Source organism: Suncus etruscus, chromosome 6, assembly GCF_024139225.1.
Source record: "Suncus etruscus isolate mSunEtr1 chromosome 6, mSunEtr1.pri.cur, whole genome shotgun sequence".
In the NCBI taxonomy this organism is placed as follows: domain Eukaryota; kingdom Metazoa; phylum Chordata; class Mammalia; order Eulipotyphla; family Soricidae; genus Suncus; species Suncus etruscus.
Genome location: NC_064853.1, coordinates 114,436,087 through 114,456,484, shown reverse-complemented (window position 1 = coordinate 114,456,484; position 20,398 = coordinate 114,436,087). Strand labels below are relative to the sequence as shown.

The 20,398-nt window shown below is 39.5% G+C and overlaps 1 protein-coding gene and 1 pseudogene across 1 annotated transcript; one reads left to right on the top strand and one right to left on the bottom strand.

Moving 5' to 3' along the window:
- Positions 1-352: 352 nt before the first annotated feature.
- Positions 353-10,255, top strand: AHSG (alpha 2-HS glycoprotein). Its single transcript, XM_049775802.1, has 7 exons — positions 353-626; positions 3,598-3,708; positions 4,121-4,205; positions 4,822-4,985; positions 6,313-6,414; positions 7,957-8,040; positions 9,748-10,255. Exons 1-7 carry the CDS (start codon positions 417-419, stop codon positions 10,024-10,026), a joined length of 1,035 nt encoding a protein of 344 aa, XP_049631759.1. The 5' UTR covers positions 353-416; the 3' UTR covers positions 10,027-10,255.
- Positions 10,256-20,084: 9,829 nt separating this feature from the next.
- Positions 20,085-20,182, bottom strand: LOC126012772 (uncharacterized; annotated as a pseudogene).
- Positions 20,183-20,398: the final 216 nt, after the last annotated feature.

The following is a 20,398-nucleotide window of genomic DNA, read 5'->3' as shown; positions in this document are numbered from 1 at the left end:
CATGGCATACTGGACTCACAGTAGCATAGACTCGCTCTCTATGAAATCCATCATAACCCAAACTCGGCCCCTCTTCACCTTCTCTCACCTCCTCTCTGCACTGCCATTGCTATGCTCTTTGGAGTATCTCCCATGCTCACACCCACTCCCCCTTCCCAGCCCCCAGCAGCATTGACTTTGGCAAATGTCTTGGGGACTGGCAATGTCCTAACCTGTTTGCTTTTCCAGGGCTGATGTTTGCAGGGGTTTTCTTGGAACCAGAACAGAAACTATCCTATGTCCTTATGCAATTCTTTGGGCAGGCTCTGGCAGATAAATAAAAGCCTCAGTCTCTCCATTCATCTACCTTTCCCAGTGCAGCAGCTGGGCTGTCCTGAAGCCTCCAGTCACCTACCAGGACCTTTCTTTAAGTGACCATGAAGTCACTCTTCCTGATCTTGTGCCTTGCTCTGCTCAAGGACTGTGGATCTGTCCCAATGGGCCCAGGGGCTTTTAGGGAACTAGACTGTGATGCCCCAGAATCACAGCAAGTAGCCCAGGCTGCCGTGGACTACATCAACAGCAATCGTAAACTGGGCTACAAGTATACCTGGAACCAGATTGACAAAGTAAAAGTGTGGTCTCGGGTAAGTGAAGCTACTGTTCAGGAGATAAGGGAACTCCAGCTCAGAGTTTGGGGTATCTCAAAAGAAGACATTTTTCTCCAGCCAAACAGATCATTGCTCTGATAGTTTCCTCCAGGAGGGTAGAATGAAGAAGGTAGAGGTTGAAAGGAAACATTCAATCTTGTAGCCATGCATTTCTGGAGGTTCCTGAATGGGGCTTAAAGAGGAAGGTAGATGAAGACACATTTATTGATATTTTTAAACATCACAACTAGAGTCTGCAACTTGCTAGAAACTTAGAGCCCAGGAGATTGAATTCTAGTTGCCTAATTACCGCTAGCTAGAAATTACTTTTATTTCTTTGCTTTGTGTCTCTGATTCATGAAGGCAATGAATAATATTAGCTGTTCATAGAAACTTCCATTGCTAGACCCTTCTGATATGTCATTTCCTTAACTCTTCATACCTCTGAACCCTACGGTACGTATTATCTTTGACCTATATAAGAGATGGTCTGGCACATTAGGAAATTGTGGAAGCACAAATAATAATCATTAGGCTGGAATTTTTGCTTTGGGTCATACAATGCCGTGCCAAAGACTTACTCCTGGTGTTTAGGGATCATTCCTGGCGGGGTTTGGGGGACAATCTGGGGTTTTAAGGATTGAATCCAGGTTGGCCACCTAGAAGGTAAGAACCCTTCCTGTAGTACTACCTGTCTGGCCCCCATCAGCTGTGTTTTTATTCAATACCTGCATCCCCTTTTCTATAAAAACTGCCTTTCAAAAATATTTACCCACCTCCAAGGTGGAAAACTGTCGTAAAGAAGATTCAGTAAACATCAGACTTGAAAATAGGCTTTGAGGTCAGTGAAAGATTTGGAGAGGTGAGGAGACCATGTACTTAACTACTTGTTTTGGAATTAGATATTTTGTGGGAAGGAGAGTTGAACCAGCTGAGCTCAGGTATTACTTTTAGCAGTGTTCAATGGAATGAGGTGCCAGGGATTGATTCCAAATTGGCCATCTTCAAGACAAGAAGAGTAATTGTTGTACTATTTCTCTGACCCCTAAATTAGACTATATATATATATATATATATATATATATATATATATATATATATATATATATATGATAAAAGGTATTTCCTCCAGCATTATTGTAAGGGCAAGAACTATTGTCAGAGGTTGTAGGAGAAAATAGGTTCAAACACATGAATAGCATTTCTTTAAATTTTTATTGTGGCCAAAGTGAATTACAGATCTTTCACAGTAATATTTAAGATACATAGTGACAATGAATCAGGAGCATTCCCACCACCAGTGATGTCCTCCCTCTACCCCTGTTCCCAGCATGCATCCCATATCTCCCTCCTTTACCCCCCAGAATACTAGTACTTGTACGGCTTGCTGTGGGTTAGGTATAGATTCTATTGTCATTGACTTTGGGTTTGATGTTCAGGTCTGACCATTTTTTTATTTCCATTAAATGTTCATGCAAGTGTCTGGACCTGGTACCAATGAATAACATTTTTTAAGTGTCAAAAATGTTCCAATTAAGAACATATTCTTTTTTTTTTTTTTTGGTTTTTGGGCCACACCCTGTGACGCTCAGGGGTTACTCCTGGCTATGCGCTCAGAAGTTGCTCCTGGTTTCTTGGGGGACCATATGGGGCGCCGGGGGATCGAACCACGGTCCGTCCTAGGCTAGCGCAGGCAAGGCAGGCACCTTACCTCCAGCGCCACCGCCCGGCCCCAAGAACATATTCTTGATTCAACCTAAGTTTAAGTTGACAAATGCATATGTGGTGCCTATATGAGATTTACAGCCTAAGAAGTAAAACAAACATGGTCTCACAATGGGACTAAATATTTGAAACCACGGTGGTCCCCGATGAGTTTTAGGCATGCTACAACCATACTGAAGAGTAGTGGTTTTGAAGAAACATGGGTCAGTTGCAGGAGAATAATGTTGAAATGCAACATGTATTTTTGAGGGGGGCGGCAGACATTATGAGTATCACAAAAGCAGAACTGGAGAGTTACTTTTCTTCAGAAATCAAGGGACATTTTTTTCCTATTCACCACAGCTGTGTCTTTAGGGAATCGACTGAGGGCACATTTGTACATCATAAAGGGCTTTCTCCAAGAGAGGAGATGCTAATGTTTTCAAGTACCAGTGATTCAAGTTCTGCTGAACCCAAAGAAAGAAAGAAAGAAAGAAAGAAAGGAAAAAAGAGGTGAATTTTCTGGGATTTAAAGCAAGGATTCAAAAAGAGGTGAACTGGCAAGATCAACTGCAAGGAGTATTGCAAGCTCCTCTCCCCTGCACTGCCTGCTTTCTTTCTGCCTTTAGACACTGCTTCATTTTAGGAAGAGGAAGAGATTTTAGGGACTTCCACCTATGTGCACTGGAAAGCAGTAGAGAGCAACAAATTTGCATTCATGGTGTGACAAAATTAGGGACAAAAATCTAAGGGCAGCCTTTCCATTTGGAAGGAAAGGGGAGAGAGAGAGAGAGAGAGAGAGAGAGAGAGAGAGAGAGAGAGAGAGAGAGAGAGAGAGAGAGAGAGTAGAGACAGTATGCTATCATCCAGAAACAGCTTTACGTTATTGCACTACCCCAAAAATCCCAAACTGACTTTGTCAAAGCACAACTTGAAAGGGTAAAATTTCAAAAATCAGAGAAGCATTCATAGTCACAGTTTTCTTCCAAATAAAGCTTAGAGTGATGACTGTTGCCTCAACCACCCATCTAAGCCCAAGTTCTCTCTCCCCTCACAAATGCCACTGGGAGGGGGGAACCTCAAGAAATAGCTCAATCTTTCATATATAATTCAGGCCTGGAGCTAGACAGAGTTGCAGGCTAACCAACCTTACGACTATCCTTTCCCCTCAGTTTGACCAAGTAAGTGTTTCCAGTCCAAGGACTGGCCTACTCAGATGAATGAGAGGATAGGTCCCTCATTTCTTCCTTCCATTTCTCCACAGAGGCCCATGGGAGAGATCTATGAGATAGAAATCGACATGCTGGAAACCACGTGCCATGCACTTGACCCCACTCCTCTGGCAAATTGTTCTGTGAGGCAGTTGACACAGCATGTGAGTGAAACCCTCAGGGTCACTGTGCTTGCATGCATGTGCATATGTGTGTGTATGGGAGTCTGTGTCTGTGTGTGCTTGATGGGGGAGAGAGGGAGGTGGGAGGGTTGTCCCAGCCTAGACTGCCATGATTCTGCATAGAACTGGCCTCCTGTCTTCCTTTCCCAGTTTGCCTTCATAGGATGCCAGTGCCAGATTCTCCAAGAGTCATTGAATACCTTCCCAGGAACTGATAAAATGGATTCACTTTCTTGTTTGGGAGCCCTTGCTAAACCCAGAGGATGTAATGTTTTGATATGCTGCCTTCCCCTTTGAGATGGCTTTGCTTCTCTCCTTTTGTGTCACTCCCCCTTTCTGGGTGAAACAGGCCAGAGCTCCTTTCTGGCTCTCACTGGAGAATTTCTTTCTCCAGGCCGTGGAAGGAGACTGTGATGTCCAGTTGCTGAAACAGGATGGCCAGTTTTCTGTGATTTTTGCCAAGTGTGATTCCACTCCAGGTAGATATGTTTCTGATTGCGATTTCTTTTCCTTTTTTCTTTTTTTGCATGGTAAAGTGAGGAAAGGGCTAGGATTGTTTTCAGTGAATGTAGTTGAAATTATTTGTTTGATAAGGGAAAGTAGAACCCAAATAACTTAGATCTGAGAAGTTTTAAGGAAATTAAAAAGTAATTTGTTATTGAGACTCTTGCTATTACAATAGCTACAATTACTATTCTTGCTAATGCAATGCTATTAATAAAGGTTTCTCATGCACAGAATTGCAACACTATACCATCAGCAGTTTACCCCCTCCCTCATCTGTTTTCCTATTCTGCCACCTTTGGACTTTCATTGCTACCTTGCTGTGTGTTTTTAAATTCCACGTATGAGCGAAATCATTTTGTCTCTATCCCTTTAGGAAACTGTGTTTTAAGGACCTCTTCTCAGTGGGGGTAAAAACTGTTCCTAGTAGAGAAGAGGCTCCTGGAATCTTCATAAGACAGAGCGATCAATGGGCAGTGGAGAAATGCCAGAACACATTTGGTGTGCTTCTGGGCCTTGCTAAATAAGGAAAGTTGGGGTGAAGGTCTGAAAATACATTCCTCTGTGAGCCGGTTGTGTCTCTGTGCTTAGACTCTGCCGAGGACGTGATCAAAGTTTGCCCCCACTGCCGCCTGCTGGCCCCGTTGAACGACAGCAGGGTGGTGCATGCTGTGAACGCAGCCCTGGCCGCCTTCAATGCACAGAACAATGGCTCCTATTTCCAGCTTGTGGAGGCTTCCCGGGCTCAAATTGTGGTAAGACATGTGTAACCTAGAGGCCAGTGTAGTGGCTCCTCAGGAATGTTTGTAGGGAGTAGGGGTGACAGATGGAACAGGGGCAGGGCAGCAATGGGAGGAGGATAATGGGAGCAAGGAGAAAGAGCTCAAGGGCTACACGTGTCCAGAGTATCAAGAAGACCAAAGAACCTTCTGCTCCTTCTCTAAACTGAATCACTGTAACTTAGGCTGCCTGCCATGTTCCCAGTTTCCCTCCAGTGAAAACGGGACTCCCTGTTATGGATAAGAAATTCCCAGTTATCCGGAGCAGCCCCTGCGGTTCTTTGGTGTACATTCCTGTTCCTCCCTCTTGCATTCTGGCATTGCCCTAACAAAAGCTTTTAAAGTCACAGGTCTCCTTATATCCATAAGGACAAGGGATCCTCAAATGCCCCTGGAATCACTAAAATATATCTGTATAATAGTTTAAAGTATTTAAATGCAATAGCTTTCTAAAGTGTTGTTCTAGGATGCCAGCTATAGTGTATTTATTTGGAAGCACATTGTATAGGTGGTAATTCTGTTAGCCAGCATATGTACTTCTGATATACCCCACCTCAGACTATGCCAAATAAATACTTTTGTAAGTGCCCATAGTTTCCCAAGAATAATGAAAGAAGGAAGGAAGGAAGGAAGGAAGGAAGGAAGGAAGGAAGGAAGGAAGGAAGGAAGAAAGAAAGAAAGAAAGAAAGAAAGAAAGAAAGAAAGAAAGAGAGAGAGAGGAAGGAAGGAAGGAGAAAGAAAGAAAGAAAGAAAGAAAGAAAGAAAGAAAGAAAGAAAGAAAGAAAGAAAGAAAGAAAGAAAGAAAGAAAGAAAGAAAGAAAGAAAGAAAGAAAGAAAGAAAGAAGCGGTATTATCCATACTTTTATTTACACTTTTTATTCTGTTCTCTGTAAATTTAAAAGAACTATTTATCTTATTATTTTTCTGTTCCATCTTGAAATAACCTGAGACTTGGATGACAAAAGAGGGCAGCCCCAAGAAAGACAGGACCTGGAAGGGCCCAGAGTCCCAATCAGATCAGTGTGCTCTGAGTTCCTGCCTAAAGACTCACTTCTGCCCTCAACAATAGTCAGTAAATATGCTTCAGGGAAGCACCTACCTAAATCTGCACACAAGCACTTCAGGTTGCATTCTACAGCTGCCCTGTGGAACCATGAAGGGTGTTTCTAGCCACAGAATTTGGGCTGTGTGAATGAACTCCTTACCATTTTCGGTGCTGTTTATTCTGCTTTCCAGTTTTTCCTTCTAGCCTTTTTCACACTAAGTCAAGTTGCCTCACAAGCATTCTCATTATTCTCACCAGTCTCTTCCACCCTCTACCTATGTGGAGTTTGTCGTGGCTGCCACTGACTGTGTTGCAAAAGATGTCACAGACCCAGCTGCATGCAATATGCTGGCAGATAAGGTAGGTGGACCAGGATCAGGAGAGAGCAAAGCTTGTTATCAAATGCTACATTCTGGAGCCGGCGAGGTGGCGCTAGAGGTAAGGTGTCTTTCTTGCAAGCGCTAGCCAAGGAAGGACCGGTACTATCCCCCTGAAGTCCCAGATGGTCCCCCCAAGCCAGCGGCAATTTCTGAGCGTTTAGCCAGGAGTTAGTAACCCCTGAGCATCAAACGGGTGTGGCCCGAAAAATAAAAAATAAATAAATAAAATAAGTAAATAAATAAAATGCTACATTAAACAAATTAGTTAGTACCCGGATGTTGCAGAATAAAGGTAATGGTGCAAAATACTCCAAAAATACCCCATTTCTTACGCAACTGGATCACAAGGAATCTTCCAATTACTAATAAATAATCTCACCCCGGAGGCCCCTGGAGTTAGGACAAAGACAGAGGCTGTTTTCTGAGTAAGCCCACATGCCATGGAGTTTGAAATATAGGCTCTCAGTATACTGCTATAAAAACTCAGATTTTTTAGGGTAGGGGTGGGTTGGGTCACACCCGGCAGTACTCAGGGGTTACTCCTGGCTCTACACTCAGAAATCGCTCCTGGCAGGTACTGGGGACCATATGGGATGCCGGGATTTGAACCACCGTCCTTCTGCATGCAAGGCAAACGCCTTACCTTCATGCTATCTCTCCGGCCCACAAAAAACTCAGATTTTTGAGTCACATATTTCCACTTTCAGAAATTTAGCTTAAAGAAAACATCAGAGATGTTTGAGAGAAAAATGTCTATAAAGTTAATTTCTCATAGACATAAAGTGACTCCTCTGAATGCCCAACAGGAAGGAATCATTCAATAAAATACAACTCATCAGAAAATAAAAAATATGCACTCTCTAAATTACATTTTCAAAGAAAATAGACATAAATAATACAAAAGTATGAATTTAATGAGTGAAAGGGAAAAGACAAAAATGGAATAATCACAAATATGATTTTAAAATTATATTTAATAATATTTTAAAGGAATAAACACAAAGAATAATAAAGTAATAAATAAAATAATAAAGGAATACTCTGAAATATTTCTTCAGTTAGCACAATAGCTGGAACTGTGGGTGATCTCTCTCACTTAAAACCTTTCTGTAAATAATTACACTAACAATTTCTATGACAATGATAGTGAGAGAGAAATAGAATGCTTATAGGAAGAGATGCAGGAAGTGGGGGAGGAGGGAAATGGGGAACAGTGGTGGCTGGAAAGTTACATTGGTGAAGGGTGGTGTACATTTGATTCCTGAAACCCAACTACCAATATTTTTGTAACCATGGTGCTTAAATACGTTATTTTAAAAAAAAAATCTTTCTGTATTTTCTATAGTATATGAAGAATTGTATATTATATATATGTTCTACGAAACTATCAAAAATATTCACAAAGAGGGACTGCACTTTCAATCTTATGCTTTGGCTCTTGGTAGGGGTTGGGGATCAATGAATTGGAAGAGAAAGCTACATTTTGAATAAGTTTATCTAATTTCTCTTTCTCTGGGGACAGCAATATGGATTTTGTAAGGCCACACTCACTGAGAAGGTCAATGGCGAAGACATTGCAGTGACTTGCACGGTGTTCCCAGGACAGGTAATGGCATCCTGGACAGCCACCCCTCCTCTGTAGAATTCATCATCCCTAAAGCTCATATCCTTGTTACAAGTTTACATGTTTACAAGTTTACATTTCCTTGTTACAAGTGTCCTTATAACTACTAGAAATTTGTTGTTCTCTTTCTGAGCCCACTATGAAAGTTGTGTTGTGAGCAACAATTGAAAGAATGTGGCAACCATGACTTCTATTGTCTGAGGGCAGAGCTATTGTGTGGTACCATAGCCATTGTTTGAGTTGGCAAGAGATTGAGCATAGTTTCTGAGATCACAGAGACACTGCCTGGCAGGTCCTAGGGGCTGCAGGCATAGGAGCTCTCTATATATTTCCATATTATAAATGCACACACACACATATGAAAAGGAATATGTTTCAAGCTTCAGGTTAACCAAGAGTTAGGATGCTTTAACTAGTGGGTTTTAGACATACAATTCAAATATTCCCTATACCAATGATGGGAAACATACAGCCTGGGAGGACCTTATAAGGTGAATGAAATCATGTGTTCTGGACCTGGTGCATGATGGGACACATTATGCTTTTATTGATCACCGTGACCCATCTTCTTGTATTGTGTAGCCCATGAATGGTGCTATAAATGGCTCTTGGCATTAAAAATGCTACATAGCCCTGCAGTAGAGAACTGGTGATTCTAGAACCAACAGAATCCAGATGACCCTTCTGTAGCTCTGATACAATCTTTTACACCTAACCAGTTTTTTTTATAATTATCTTTATTTAAACACCATGATTACAAATATGATTATAATTGTATGATTACAGTCATGTAAAGAACACGCCCTTCACCAGTGCAACATTCCCACCACCAATTTTCCAGATCTCCCTTCTCCCCACCTCCCCACACCTGTACTCGAGATAGGCTTTCTATTTTCCTCATTCATTCACATTGTTATGATAGTTTTCAGTGTAGTCATCTCTCCAACTGCACTCATCACTCTATGTGATGAGCTTCATGTCATGAGCTGCACCTACCAGCCCTCATCTCTCTTGTCTCAGATACTGTTAAAAATGTCTTTCATTTTTCTTAAGACCCATAGATGAGTGAAATCATTCTGCATCTTTCTCTCTCCCTCTGACTTACTCCACTCAGCATAATAGATTCCATGTACATCCATGTATAGGAAAATTTCATGACTTCATCTCTCCTGACAGCTGCATAGTATTCCATTGTGTATATGTACCACAGTTTCTATAGCCACTCATCTGTTGAAGGGCATCTTGGTTGTTTACAGAGTCTGGCTATTGTAAATAGCGCTGCAATGAATATAGGTGTAAGGAAGGGATTTTTGTATTGTATTTTTGTGTTCCTCGGGTATATTCCTAGGAGTGGTATAGCTGGATCCTATGGGAGCTCAATTTCCAGTTTGTGAAGGAATCTCCATATCGCTTTCCATAAAGGTCGTACTAGACAGCATTCCCACCAGCAGTGACAAAGAGTTTCTTTCTCTCCACATCCCTGCCAGCACTGCTTGTTTTCCGTTTTTGTGATGTGTGCCAATCTCAGTGGTGTGAGGTTAACCAGTTTTTTTAGAAATGTTTCCTTACTAATAAAAATTATATTGTGAAAGAAATGAATGAGAGTTCCCCAAGAGTGTGGTTGATCTACTCGAAGAAGAAGAGGGACAATCTAAGGAAATGTTCCTCTTTTTGCATTTGTTTCTGCAGCCCCCAGCAGATGTAGGGGTCATCGACCCAGTGGTGGACTTACCTGTTGCAGTTGACCCAGCCCCAGCTGCCATGGTGATGGGACCTGTGGTGATGCCAGTTCCCCAGGGACCTCCAGAGCACCGGGCACACTATGACCTGCGCCATGCTTTCTCAGGCGCTACTTCAGTGGAGTCCTCATCAGGAGAAACATTCACTCGAATGAAACAACCTAAGCCAGCCGTTGTTAACCCCCTGGTTCGTCCATGCCCTGGGAAAATCAGATACTTTAAAATCTAAGTGAAGGTCAAATATAAGAAATTTTGGCACCAAGAACATCACCACTATGTGCCTGAGTACCTGGTTATGGGTAGTAACCTTATCTAAAGCCAGGACAAATATTAACTGTTTCAGAGGACAGAAGCAGAAAAGGTGAGGGTTGAGTTTGATGGAAAGCAGGCCAACAACTTGGTTGTCATTGTTTGAATGCTTAAACATCACTGTTATGGTCTCTGTCTTCTGCGTGACCTGAAAAATATAATTGAAACTGTAACTTTTAGAGGTGCTCTTTTCAAGTTTATACTGCTTATTAATAAAAGTACTCGAAGAAACTTCCTTAATAAAAAAAATGGTTCTAAGCTAATATATGGTCATAATTACTGCCTTCTTACCTGAATTCATGTGTGTAGTATCTCTTCCCAAAAAACCACACTAATATCAAAACTGAGGCTATTTCCTGGTCAAACCAAGTTATTTCTGACTGCTAGCAGTGTGAAGTATAAGTTCTCATATAGACAATGCATGTCTTTTTTTTCTTTTTTCTTTTGGTTTTTGGGCCACAACTGGCGGTGCTCAGGAGTTACTCCTGGCTGTCTGCTCAGAAATAGCTCCTGGCAGGCACGGGGGACCATATGGGACACTGGGATTCGAACCAACCACTTTTGGTCCTGGATCGGCTGCTTGCAAGGCAAACGCCACTGTGCTATCTCTCCGGGCCCAATGCATGTCTTTATTAATTTTACTAAATTACAGTGAGATACAGAGTTAAAAAGTTGTTGATAGTTGGGTTTTAGTCATACAATGTTCTAGGCCCCATCCTTTCACCAGTTAATTTCCCACCACCAATTTCTCCCACCCAACTCCCAGACACCCTCTATGAGTGCCTGACTTTAAAATTCTATATGATTTGGGCTGGTCCGATGGCAGTGGATTATCAGAACTTATTAACGTTGGTATCACAAAAGTTGGTATATAACACCCCACTGCTCAATTTGACTGGCTAAAAAAATTCTATATGATTCAGTAGAAGAGAGCACACAGATAGGGTGTTTGCCTTGCATACAGCAGACCAGGAACAGTCAAGGGTTCCATCCTAGCATCCCATATGGTCCCCCGAGCCTGTCAGGAGCGATTTCTGAGAGTAACCCCTGAGTGCCGCTGGGTATGACCCAAAAACTAAACAAAAAGAAAACCCACAAAAAAATACAAAAATAAAATTAAAAAAAATTTTTTACACTTTCAAAATCCATATATTTAATTTTTATTGAATTTGTTAATGTTACAGAGTTCTTGCACTGCCAAACCATGCCTGAGAATTCAAAGAAAGAAATGGTACAATGGACAGCCTCATCATCCACCCATCATACAGTATATTAAAACTTGATTTCATGTGCATTTTGGTAATTTCACAATCTTTTAAAAAGTTTTAACAAGAGTTGTAATTTAAAATCCTTTGCAGGCTTTCATATTTCTAGTACACTATGCCATTAAATAAAACTTCCACATATTCATCTCAGTTCATTTCTCAGTAACATAACCTTCCCCCCCCCAATTTTTTTTTTTTTGGGCCACACTCATTAGATGCTCAGGGGTTACTCCTGGCTACACACTCAGAAATTGCCCCTGGCTTGGGGGACCATATGGGACGCCGGGGGATCGAACCGTGGTCCTTTCCTTGGCCTTACCTTTCCTTGGTCCTTACCTCTAGCGCCACCTCGCTCCCCCCCCCCAATTTTACTAGAAAATAAAATGGCATAATTTCTGAGGAAAATGTGGTTCAAGGTTCAAAAGAATACTTAAGATTTTTGGTTCCAAAATAAAGCCATCAGTTTAAATCAAGTCCCTTGTATTGTTTTGCTTTTTCTTTTTTCATTAATCATCCCAACCTTTCACTGGCTGGTTCCGCTAGCTCCCCACCCAAATCATTCAGAAGACATTCTTTCTATCACCTCAAAACCAACAGAATTGCCAGAAAACAGTTGGCAGGTCCTGTCAGGAAATGCTGTGACCCTCCCAGAAGTTCCATTCCCATAGTAATACTTTAATAAAAAACATAACTCCTATAGGAGTGTCCTTATAAATTCAAAGCCATGAGAGCAGAATTTCACCTAAAACCCATTTTAAGTTTTTCAGATCTTGCATGATCTTTGACAAAATTTCAGATACACATGTGCCCATTTTTAATGGACATTAAAATAGGAATGTTCATTAAAGTATTGAACATTATATAGATGCAGTGATTGTCCCAGTCTAGTTGTTACCCCACCTTTCGGCGAGTCTTATGCTGCTCATTTGGGAAGTCAGGGGTGAAAATTGGGTGATCAAAAACACTTCTGTTTTTAATAAAGACAATTTAAAATATCCAACTTAAAATTACAATTTAAATAATCCTAAAAGAATAGTTTTAAAGAAGTGGCTCAAGTTTCTTTACTTGAGAAACCCAAGTTTCTTTACTTCAAGATAGTATGGTAATGTCCTAGTTTTGTATCTTTGATGCAATAGAAATATTCAGAGTGGTGTGCGACCACGATGCAGAGTCTGTATTTCTCTAAAAATGTCTTTGCCAAATGCAGGAGTTGCAGACTAGCTACTGATGAGAGTGAAGCAAATGAGTAAAATTACCCTTTAAAATGAGCCTTTTCCTAAAGGAGTTATGTTTTTATTAAATTCTAAAATTTTATATGATTTCTTTATACTTTGGGCGTACCACAGAAATCATTCATTATAGCACAGAAGTCCTTCAGGTCCCAGACTGACATTCTAGTTTTGTAACTTTATTTTTACACTCTCCCATTCTCATTCTCTTGCTCTCTTTCCTTCTCCTCTCCCCTCCCCTCTCCTCCTGTATTCTCCTCTCATCTCTTGGATTCTCCTCTCCTCTCCCCTCCTCTCTTCTATTATCCAAAGTTTCACCAGTATTAATTCCTGATTACAAGGCCTGGAGTCATGTAAGAACCTTTATGTATTTGTTAATCTTCTAAAATGCATTCATCCTAGTAGCCTTTGAGTATCACAGGAGTGGCATCCCCACCAAACAAAAGGAAAAGCTTTAGTCTAAGATGCTATCTCTTCTAGGAATTCTTTGTCAGTTCCTTTTGTCTCCTCTTTTGTGCAGGGCTGGGTTGTGGGCTTTCCTCTAAACTTGCTATATGATTATACTTTCCAAACTTAACTAGAAAATATTCTCATCAGGGAAGAAAATATGCTTTATGGTTCTCTATCCCCTGATGTAACACAGTGCCTATACTTCAAAAGCTTTATCATTTTGAATCGTCTTTAACTCAATAATTCAATTTCTAACAATGGTACTGAGTAAAGCAAAGAGTGTAAGCAAAGACAATCTCCACAATAATGGTAGTTATAATATTGGTGGTAATGTTAGAAAATTGGAAACAGTCAATATATCTCTCAAAGAGAGTTTCTTAGAATAAGAATGCAGTGTAGTAATTAAAAATCAATGTATTATTTACTATAATAAATTTAGAATTTAAAAAGCCAGTTACCATACTCTAGGTACAGTCTATAAGCTTTACTAAATTGATTTATATATGCATGGAAGAAATGCCAGAAAGACTTCCACTCTAAGTGTAATCGAATTTCTTTTAATTTTTTGGTTTTTATTTTCTACACTACACATAAATGGTTTGATGATAGTCATTAAAAAGCTTACTATTTATTGTGTTTATATTTGAAAATTATAATAGTATAAAATATAATTGTGGTTAAAATGCATAACTAATGCTTGATTTAACTTAGTACTGTAGTATTATATATTGTCCCACTTTTATTTATGGCAAAATTGAGTGTCAGAGATATAAAGTGTCAGATATAAAGAGTCAGAGATATAAAGTGAAGTCATTCAGCTAGTGAAAAATCGTATTTAATAGTTCACCATGATACTCTGGCCTTTTCACTACATCATATAGTAGAGACCACACTCAGATTATCCACCTTGAGGTCAGACTAGGGTGAAATCGTATTTATTTATAAGGACTTCGGTCTCTGATGAAAACCCAGTGACCCTTGTATTAGCAGGAACTGGATCAAAATATGGAGGTGCACATTGACTTTCCTTCAGTAGTTAATGAATAATAGTTTATTTCTCAGAGTATTGTTAACTCAGTAACACCTCTAAGATGAAACAACAAGTACCACCCACGAAACAAGAAAACCACCAGGTTTAGAATTTAGGGTTCTAATCTAATTGGTTGTATTAGTTCAGGCAAATCTTTTAAATTCTGAGGAGTATGGTTGTGTGATTTACAGAAACAGGTTTGATCTGCCCAATCCCGGTGATACTTATCTTCAGTTGTCTGTGATACTGTCATAAAATATATCCATGGGGCCCGAGAGAGAGCACAGTAGTAGGACATTTGTCTTGCATGCGGCTGACTGGGGAGGGACCCAGTTCAATTTCCAGCATCCCATATTGTCCCCTAGCCTGCCAGGGGCTATTTCTGAGTGCAGAGCCAGGAGTAACCCTTGAGTTCTGCTGGGCGAGGCCCAACAACCAATAAATACATTAATAAATAAATAAAGTTAAAAAAATAAAAATAAAACTATGTGTAGCTGGAAGCAGCCATCTTCTTTGTTTTAATATAATTTCTTTTGAAGTACAAGAAATTTTTTGTTTGATGTAGTTCCATTTGTTTATTTTTGCTTTTTGTTTCTCTCTAGTCATTAAAAATGCATGGTTTTTATTTCAGAATTTAGTATTATGGGTAATTAATTTTATTTTTCTCCTAATTTATTTTATAGATTTGGGTCTAATAGTGAAGTATTTTATCCCTTTACAATTAACTTTTGTATATTATGTGAGATAGAAGTGGCCCAGTTTTTATGGATTTTTTGCATATGGTTAACCAGTTTTCCCAACATTGTTATTTTCATCTTTTTATATAAATTCTGAGAGTTTGTGATATTTTCATTTTCTTCTCTTGTACTTTTATGTAATAGTAAGTTGTTTCTTCTTGGTTTTATCTGCTAATAGTTGCCTAGAGATTTGCATGTAATTTACCTCTTAAGTACAGAAGCAGTACCTTCCTTCAGTTTAAAGCAAGTGAGAATTGTACAAACCTTAGTTATTTCTTTCCTCCTTTCTTTATTTTGTTTTAATATTGAATTACTCTCAGACAGGGTTACTGTGCCTTTTAAGGGTTAGAGTTTCTTTCAGCTCTGGCTTAACAATGATGAGAGCTTTTTAAAGTTGTCACTTATTAGATTATATCTTGTTTTACCTAAAACAAAGCTCATCCTCTCATGCATTGTGGTATTTAAGAAAAATAAAAGATATTATGGTAATAATACCCAGAGATAATAGAGACGAGAGCTGGAAGGACCAGCCCATAATTGTCAGCCCGCTGTGACATAAGGCACCCTCCAGATGTATCATCTATGGATTTTCCTGGAGCAGTGAGCTGATATATCCCCAAGAGATATTTTAGCCAGCAGGCCCATTGGTGGATGTGAATTATACCCCCTACGTAGATTACTGGTAATATTTCTGAAATTCATGAATAATAGTGACATTAAAATTTCTTATTTGGCACATTCTCTCCCTTGTAAAAATTGCAGGCCAAAAAAATAGGGCCTCTATCAAATTCCTTTTTCCAGAGAAATTTCCGCACCAAATAAATAGACAGACTTGTTCTCTTTCTGTCAGCCTATTTACTTCTAAAGGCCAAGTCAAAACATAGCATCTTAAAGACAATGTCTTCTCTCATTGTCTTTGAACACCATAGCAGAATGACTATATCGGAAATCTAGGTAAGAAAAAAATTTTTAAAAATTTGGGGCCCAAAAAACAACAAAACAAAGATCATCCTTGATTTTTTTGTATCTGTTTGTTTATGACTTGGTTTAACACAAAACAAAGATTGTTTTATATGTAAAACTGGGGCGGGGGCTGGAGAGATAGCATGGAGATAAGGCGTTTGCCTTTCATGCAGAAGGACTATGGTTTGAATCCCAGCATCCCACATGGTCCCCCGAGCCTGCCAGGGGCGATTTCTGAGCATGGAGCCAGGAGTAACCCCTGAGCGCTGCCAAGTGTGACCCAAAAACCAAAACCAAACCAAAACAAAACAAAACAAAACTGGGTGGGACAGGCTCTAGATAGCCAGAACTATCTGTCCTTACTCTATCCTTATTCCTCTCACCTGGGGGTGGTCTTTGTACTCAATAAAAATGTCAGTTTTGGTAGGAAGATAGCACACTTCATACAATGTAGAAGATTGCCAGACTACACTTGTTTCACCCCCAGCCTGGTCTGGATTATTTCATGCAGTGATTCTGCTTCAGACTTTTTCACTAGGGTTGGAGATACAGCACATGGGTGATTTTACAGTTGTTTGTGTGTAAAGTTTTGTATCACTCCTTCATATTTAAATATGTTGATGCATAGAATATTTTACTTAGATGCTATATAGTCCAATGTGATTTCTCTGTTCAACTATTTGCTTCTGACCCATTCATTTTGACACATCAGTTACCAGTTGCCTGGCAGATTCTTTTTTGGGGGAAATGGGGGTCCACACCTGGTGGCACTCAGAAATCACTCCTGGCAGGCTTGGGGGACTCTATAGGATGCCAGGATTTGAACTACTGTCCGTCCTGGGTTGGCTATGTGAAGGCAAATGCCCTACTGCTGTATTACCTCTCCGGCCTCGGCAGATTCTTAATGTGCAAGTTTTTCCTTTAATCTTACTCTCAAGGTTCCTTCTCAATCTTTGGCCTTTGTCATTTTATCTACAGTGTATCTTGAGTTTTTGTCTTTTGGGTTTCTTTTGTTTGGACCTCTTTGAGCTTCTTGAATTTGGGCATATGACTTAATTATCAGATTAGAAAATTTATTAACTCTATAAACTTCCATCAACTTTAGATAGGAGGGATGAATAAAAACAAAAAAGAGCTGGTGACATTCATACCAAACTAGTTCTGAATGAATTACTGAAAGGCTGTTTATATAAACAAAATAACCAATTGAAGAAGCAATAACCCTATACAACAGTAAGATGGCACAACATCCTTTTCTATCAATAATATTCTTGAATGTCAAGGGATTAAAACAGTCCCATCAAAAGGGATAGAGTGGCAGGATGAATCAAAAAACAAAACCCATTTATTTGCTGCTTTCAGGAAACACTTCTAAAAATCACAGGATAGATGCAGGCTCAGAGTAAGAGGCTCAGAGTAAGAAGATGGAAAACAATTATACAAGCTGCAGAAAAACAAACAAAAAAGTGGGGGGCTGGGTCAGCCATATTTATATAAGATCAAATTTCATTCAACTTAAAGAAAATAGAGATAAGGATGAGCACTATTTGTTGATCAAGGAAGCAATAGGCCAAGGAGTGCTAATTCTAATTAACTTAGATGCACAACTGTTGGGTCAGCAAAGTTTTAAGGTTCTTAACTCTAGAGAAACATGTGAATAATATGTGGTTGTAGAAGGAGATTTCAACATGCATAGATCTTCTAGACAAAATATCGTTATGGATATAAGAGCCCTAAATTAGAAACTAGAAGACTTGGGACTAACAAATTTATACAGAATATATACAGGGTCTTCCATCCTCAAAAAGCTAAATACACATTCTTCTCTAGTGCATATGGAACATTCCCCAGGGTAGGTCACATCTTAGGACGTAAATCTAACTTACATAAATTCATAAACATAGAAACATACTATGCATCCTATCAGACCACAATGTTACACAGATATAAATTAACTATAAAAAGATGTGGAAAACGGGAGAGATAACATGGAGGTATGATATTTACCTTGCATGCAGAAGGATGGTGGTTCAAAACCCAGCATCCCATATGGTCCCCCGAGCCTGCCAGAAGCGATTTCTGAGCAGACAGCCAGAAGTAGCCCCTGAGCACTGCCGGGTGTGATCCAAAAACAAACAAACAAAAAGATGTGGAAAAACTCTAATACCTGGCGACTGAACAACATGCTCTTAATAACAGCTGGATCAAGCAGGAAATAAAAAGGGAAATAAAAAGATTTCTTGAACTAATAATAATGAAGAAACAAGTGACCAAACTTTGTGGGACATAGCAACACCAGTAAATAAGGGAAAATTCATCATGTTATGTCTTTAACCTCTCATAATATTTTTTCCTTTCAGTTACATATGTGATGATATGGTTGTGTGGTATTAGTTCTTTGTGGTGAAATTTGCTTTCCTAAATACTAATACATAAAAGAAACTGAGTCTCAGGAATGTATGCTATAGCTTTTTATGGTCTTTTACACTTGATCTTAGTCAAAAGCCAAGAAGCAAGCCTGGGGTCTTTTAACTAGAAGTCATGAATTACCTGACAGTTGGGGCTCTAGTAATATGGTAAATCACTTTGCTTTACATGTGTGTAGCCCTGGGTTCAACCCCTGATACCAAACAAAAATGGTATGTGTTCTGTCTTCCCAGAAGTATAAAATATAACCCACACTATAGAGATTACTTTGATTTATTTGCTGTTAGGAATGATCCTTGAGCCTGAGGAAATGGCGCAAAAATCTGGACAGCATTTGTTTATTTGTTTTGTTTTGTCTTTCTTTGTTTTGGGGGCCTCATCTAAGTGTTCAAGGATCACTCATGACAGTACTCAGGGAACCAGATGTGGTGTCAGGACTCGAACCTTGATCAACGGTATACAAGGCAAATGCCTTAACTCCTGTATAATCTCTCTGTTCTCCTAAGTGCATATTTTGTATACTGGAGCCTCACATGCAAGCCCTGCTACACTCTGTCACTCAAACACTGCCGGCAGTCTCCCCTGTATATCACTAAGTATTGCCCCAAACAAACCATGAAAACATTAGTTGAGTACTACCTAAACTACTTTCAACCTTGATTACTTTTGAATTCTCTCTGGAATTCTCTAGTTTTAAAAATGTGCAACTCAGGGGTAGGGATTAAAAATATATAGCCATATTTTAAAAACTAAAAGCTATTCAGCTCACTTTTATATGGATTTTCATGAAACTGTGCATGGTTCCTCTGCCTAGCACAGGGGGCACACAGATTTATCACTGGTATAATTTCTCTTAAACACATATTAAAGAACCTATTGTCACTTCCATTAAGAATCTTTTTTTTTTTTTTTTGGTTTTTGGTTTTTGGGTCACACCCAGCAGCGCTCAGGGGTTACTCCTGGCTCTGTGCTCAAAATCCTGGCAGGCTGAGGGGATCATATGGGATGCCGGGATTCGAACCACCGACCTTCTGCATACAAGGCAAACACCTTACCTCCATGCTATCTCTCCGGCCCCTCAGAATCTTTTAAATTAAAAATAAATAAAGACAATAGAGTAGGGGAGAGGTGAGAGAACTATGTGCATCAAAATAATCAGCGTTAATGCATTGTAAACATGGGGCTCAGAGTATAATAATTAATTTAAAAGGTACTTTTCCTACCAGTGTGGTAAGGAGATCGAATGAGAGAGGAACATATTGGTGCAGAGACACTAATACTGGTGGTGTTTATGGGTTTATCTATGGACTTACCATTGTGCGGCTGAAAATACTATTAACACTTTTATAAATCATGGTGCCTAATTTTTAAATAATTTTAAAAAAGAAGACAATTTATTTAGAATTTAAGTTACAAAAACACATACACATATAGACAAAAGTGCGAATGAACTATATAAAAAATAAAATCTTTGGTGTTTTGGGCAAGAGCAATAGTACAGCTGATAGGGCTTTTACATTGCATGCAGCCATCCTGGGTTTGATCCCCAGCATCCCATCTGGTCCCCCTGAACACTGTCAGAAGTAATCATGAGCACTTCTGGGTGTGCCCCCATTCCCATTATTTTTGGTGTTTTGAGGAAGAACTTGCAAGGTTGTTTTTTATTTAATTTTTTGGCTTCCATCCTGGCAGTTCCACAGAAGGTAATATAAGCCTTATCATAATTTTCCTAAAAGCAGCAGATATTTTTTGCCCCAAATTATTCTTTCTTGCCTTCATTACACACACATGTCAGGTAGACTCTGAGACTACATACAGTCAGTGTCTGGCAGAAACACAATAACAGTAACATGACTCAGTCAGATAAACTTAACTCAGAGGACTCTTTTTCTTTTGCCCTTAGAGGACGTATCAGATGTTAAACTGATAAGAACAGATAGTACACTTGAACTTAGCCAAAAGGCTGAGAATTGATCTTAGAGGACTCTTTAAATAAAAAAAAAAAGTTTTTTAATGCACTATGATTTACAAAGCCTTGTCTGTTCCAAATTTTCCAACTCCTATGCCACTGCCAATATACCCAGTTCCCCAATGTCCCTAGGGACCTTCCCATCCCCCCCCAAACCTGCCTTTTTAACAGGTACTTATAGTTTTGTTTTGTCTTGTTTTGGAGCCACACTCTGCTATGCTC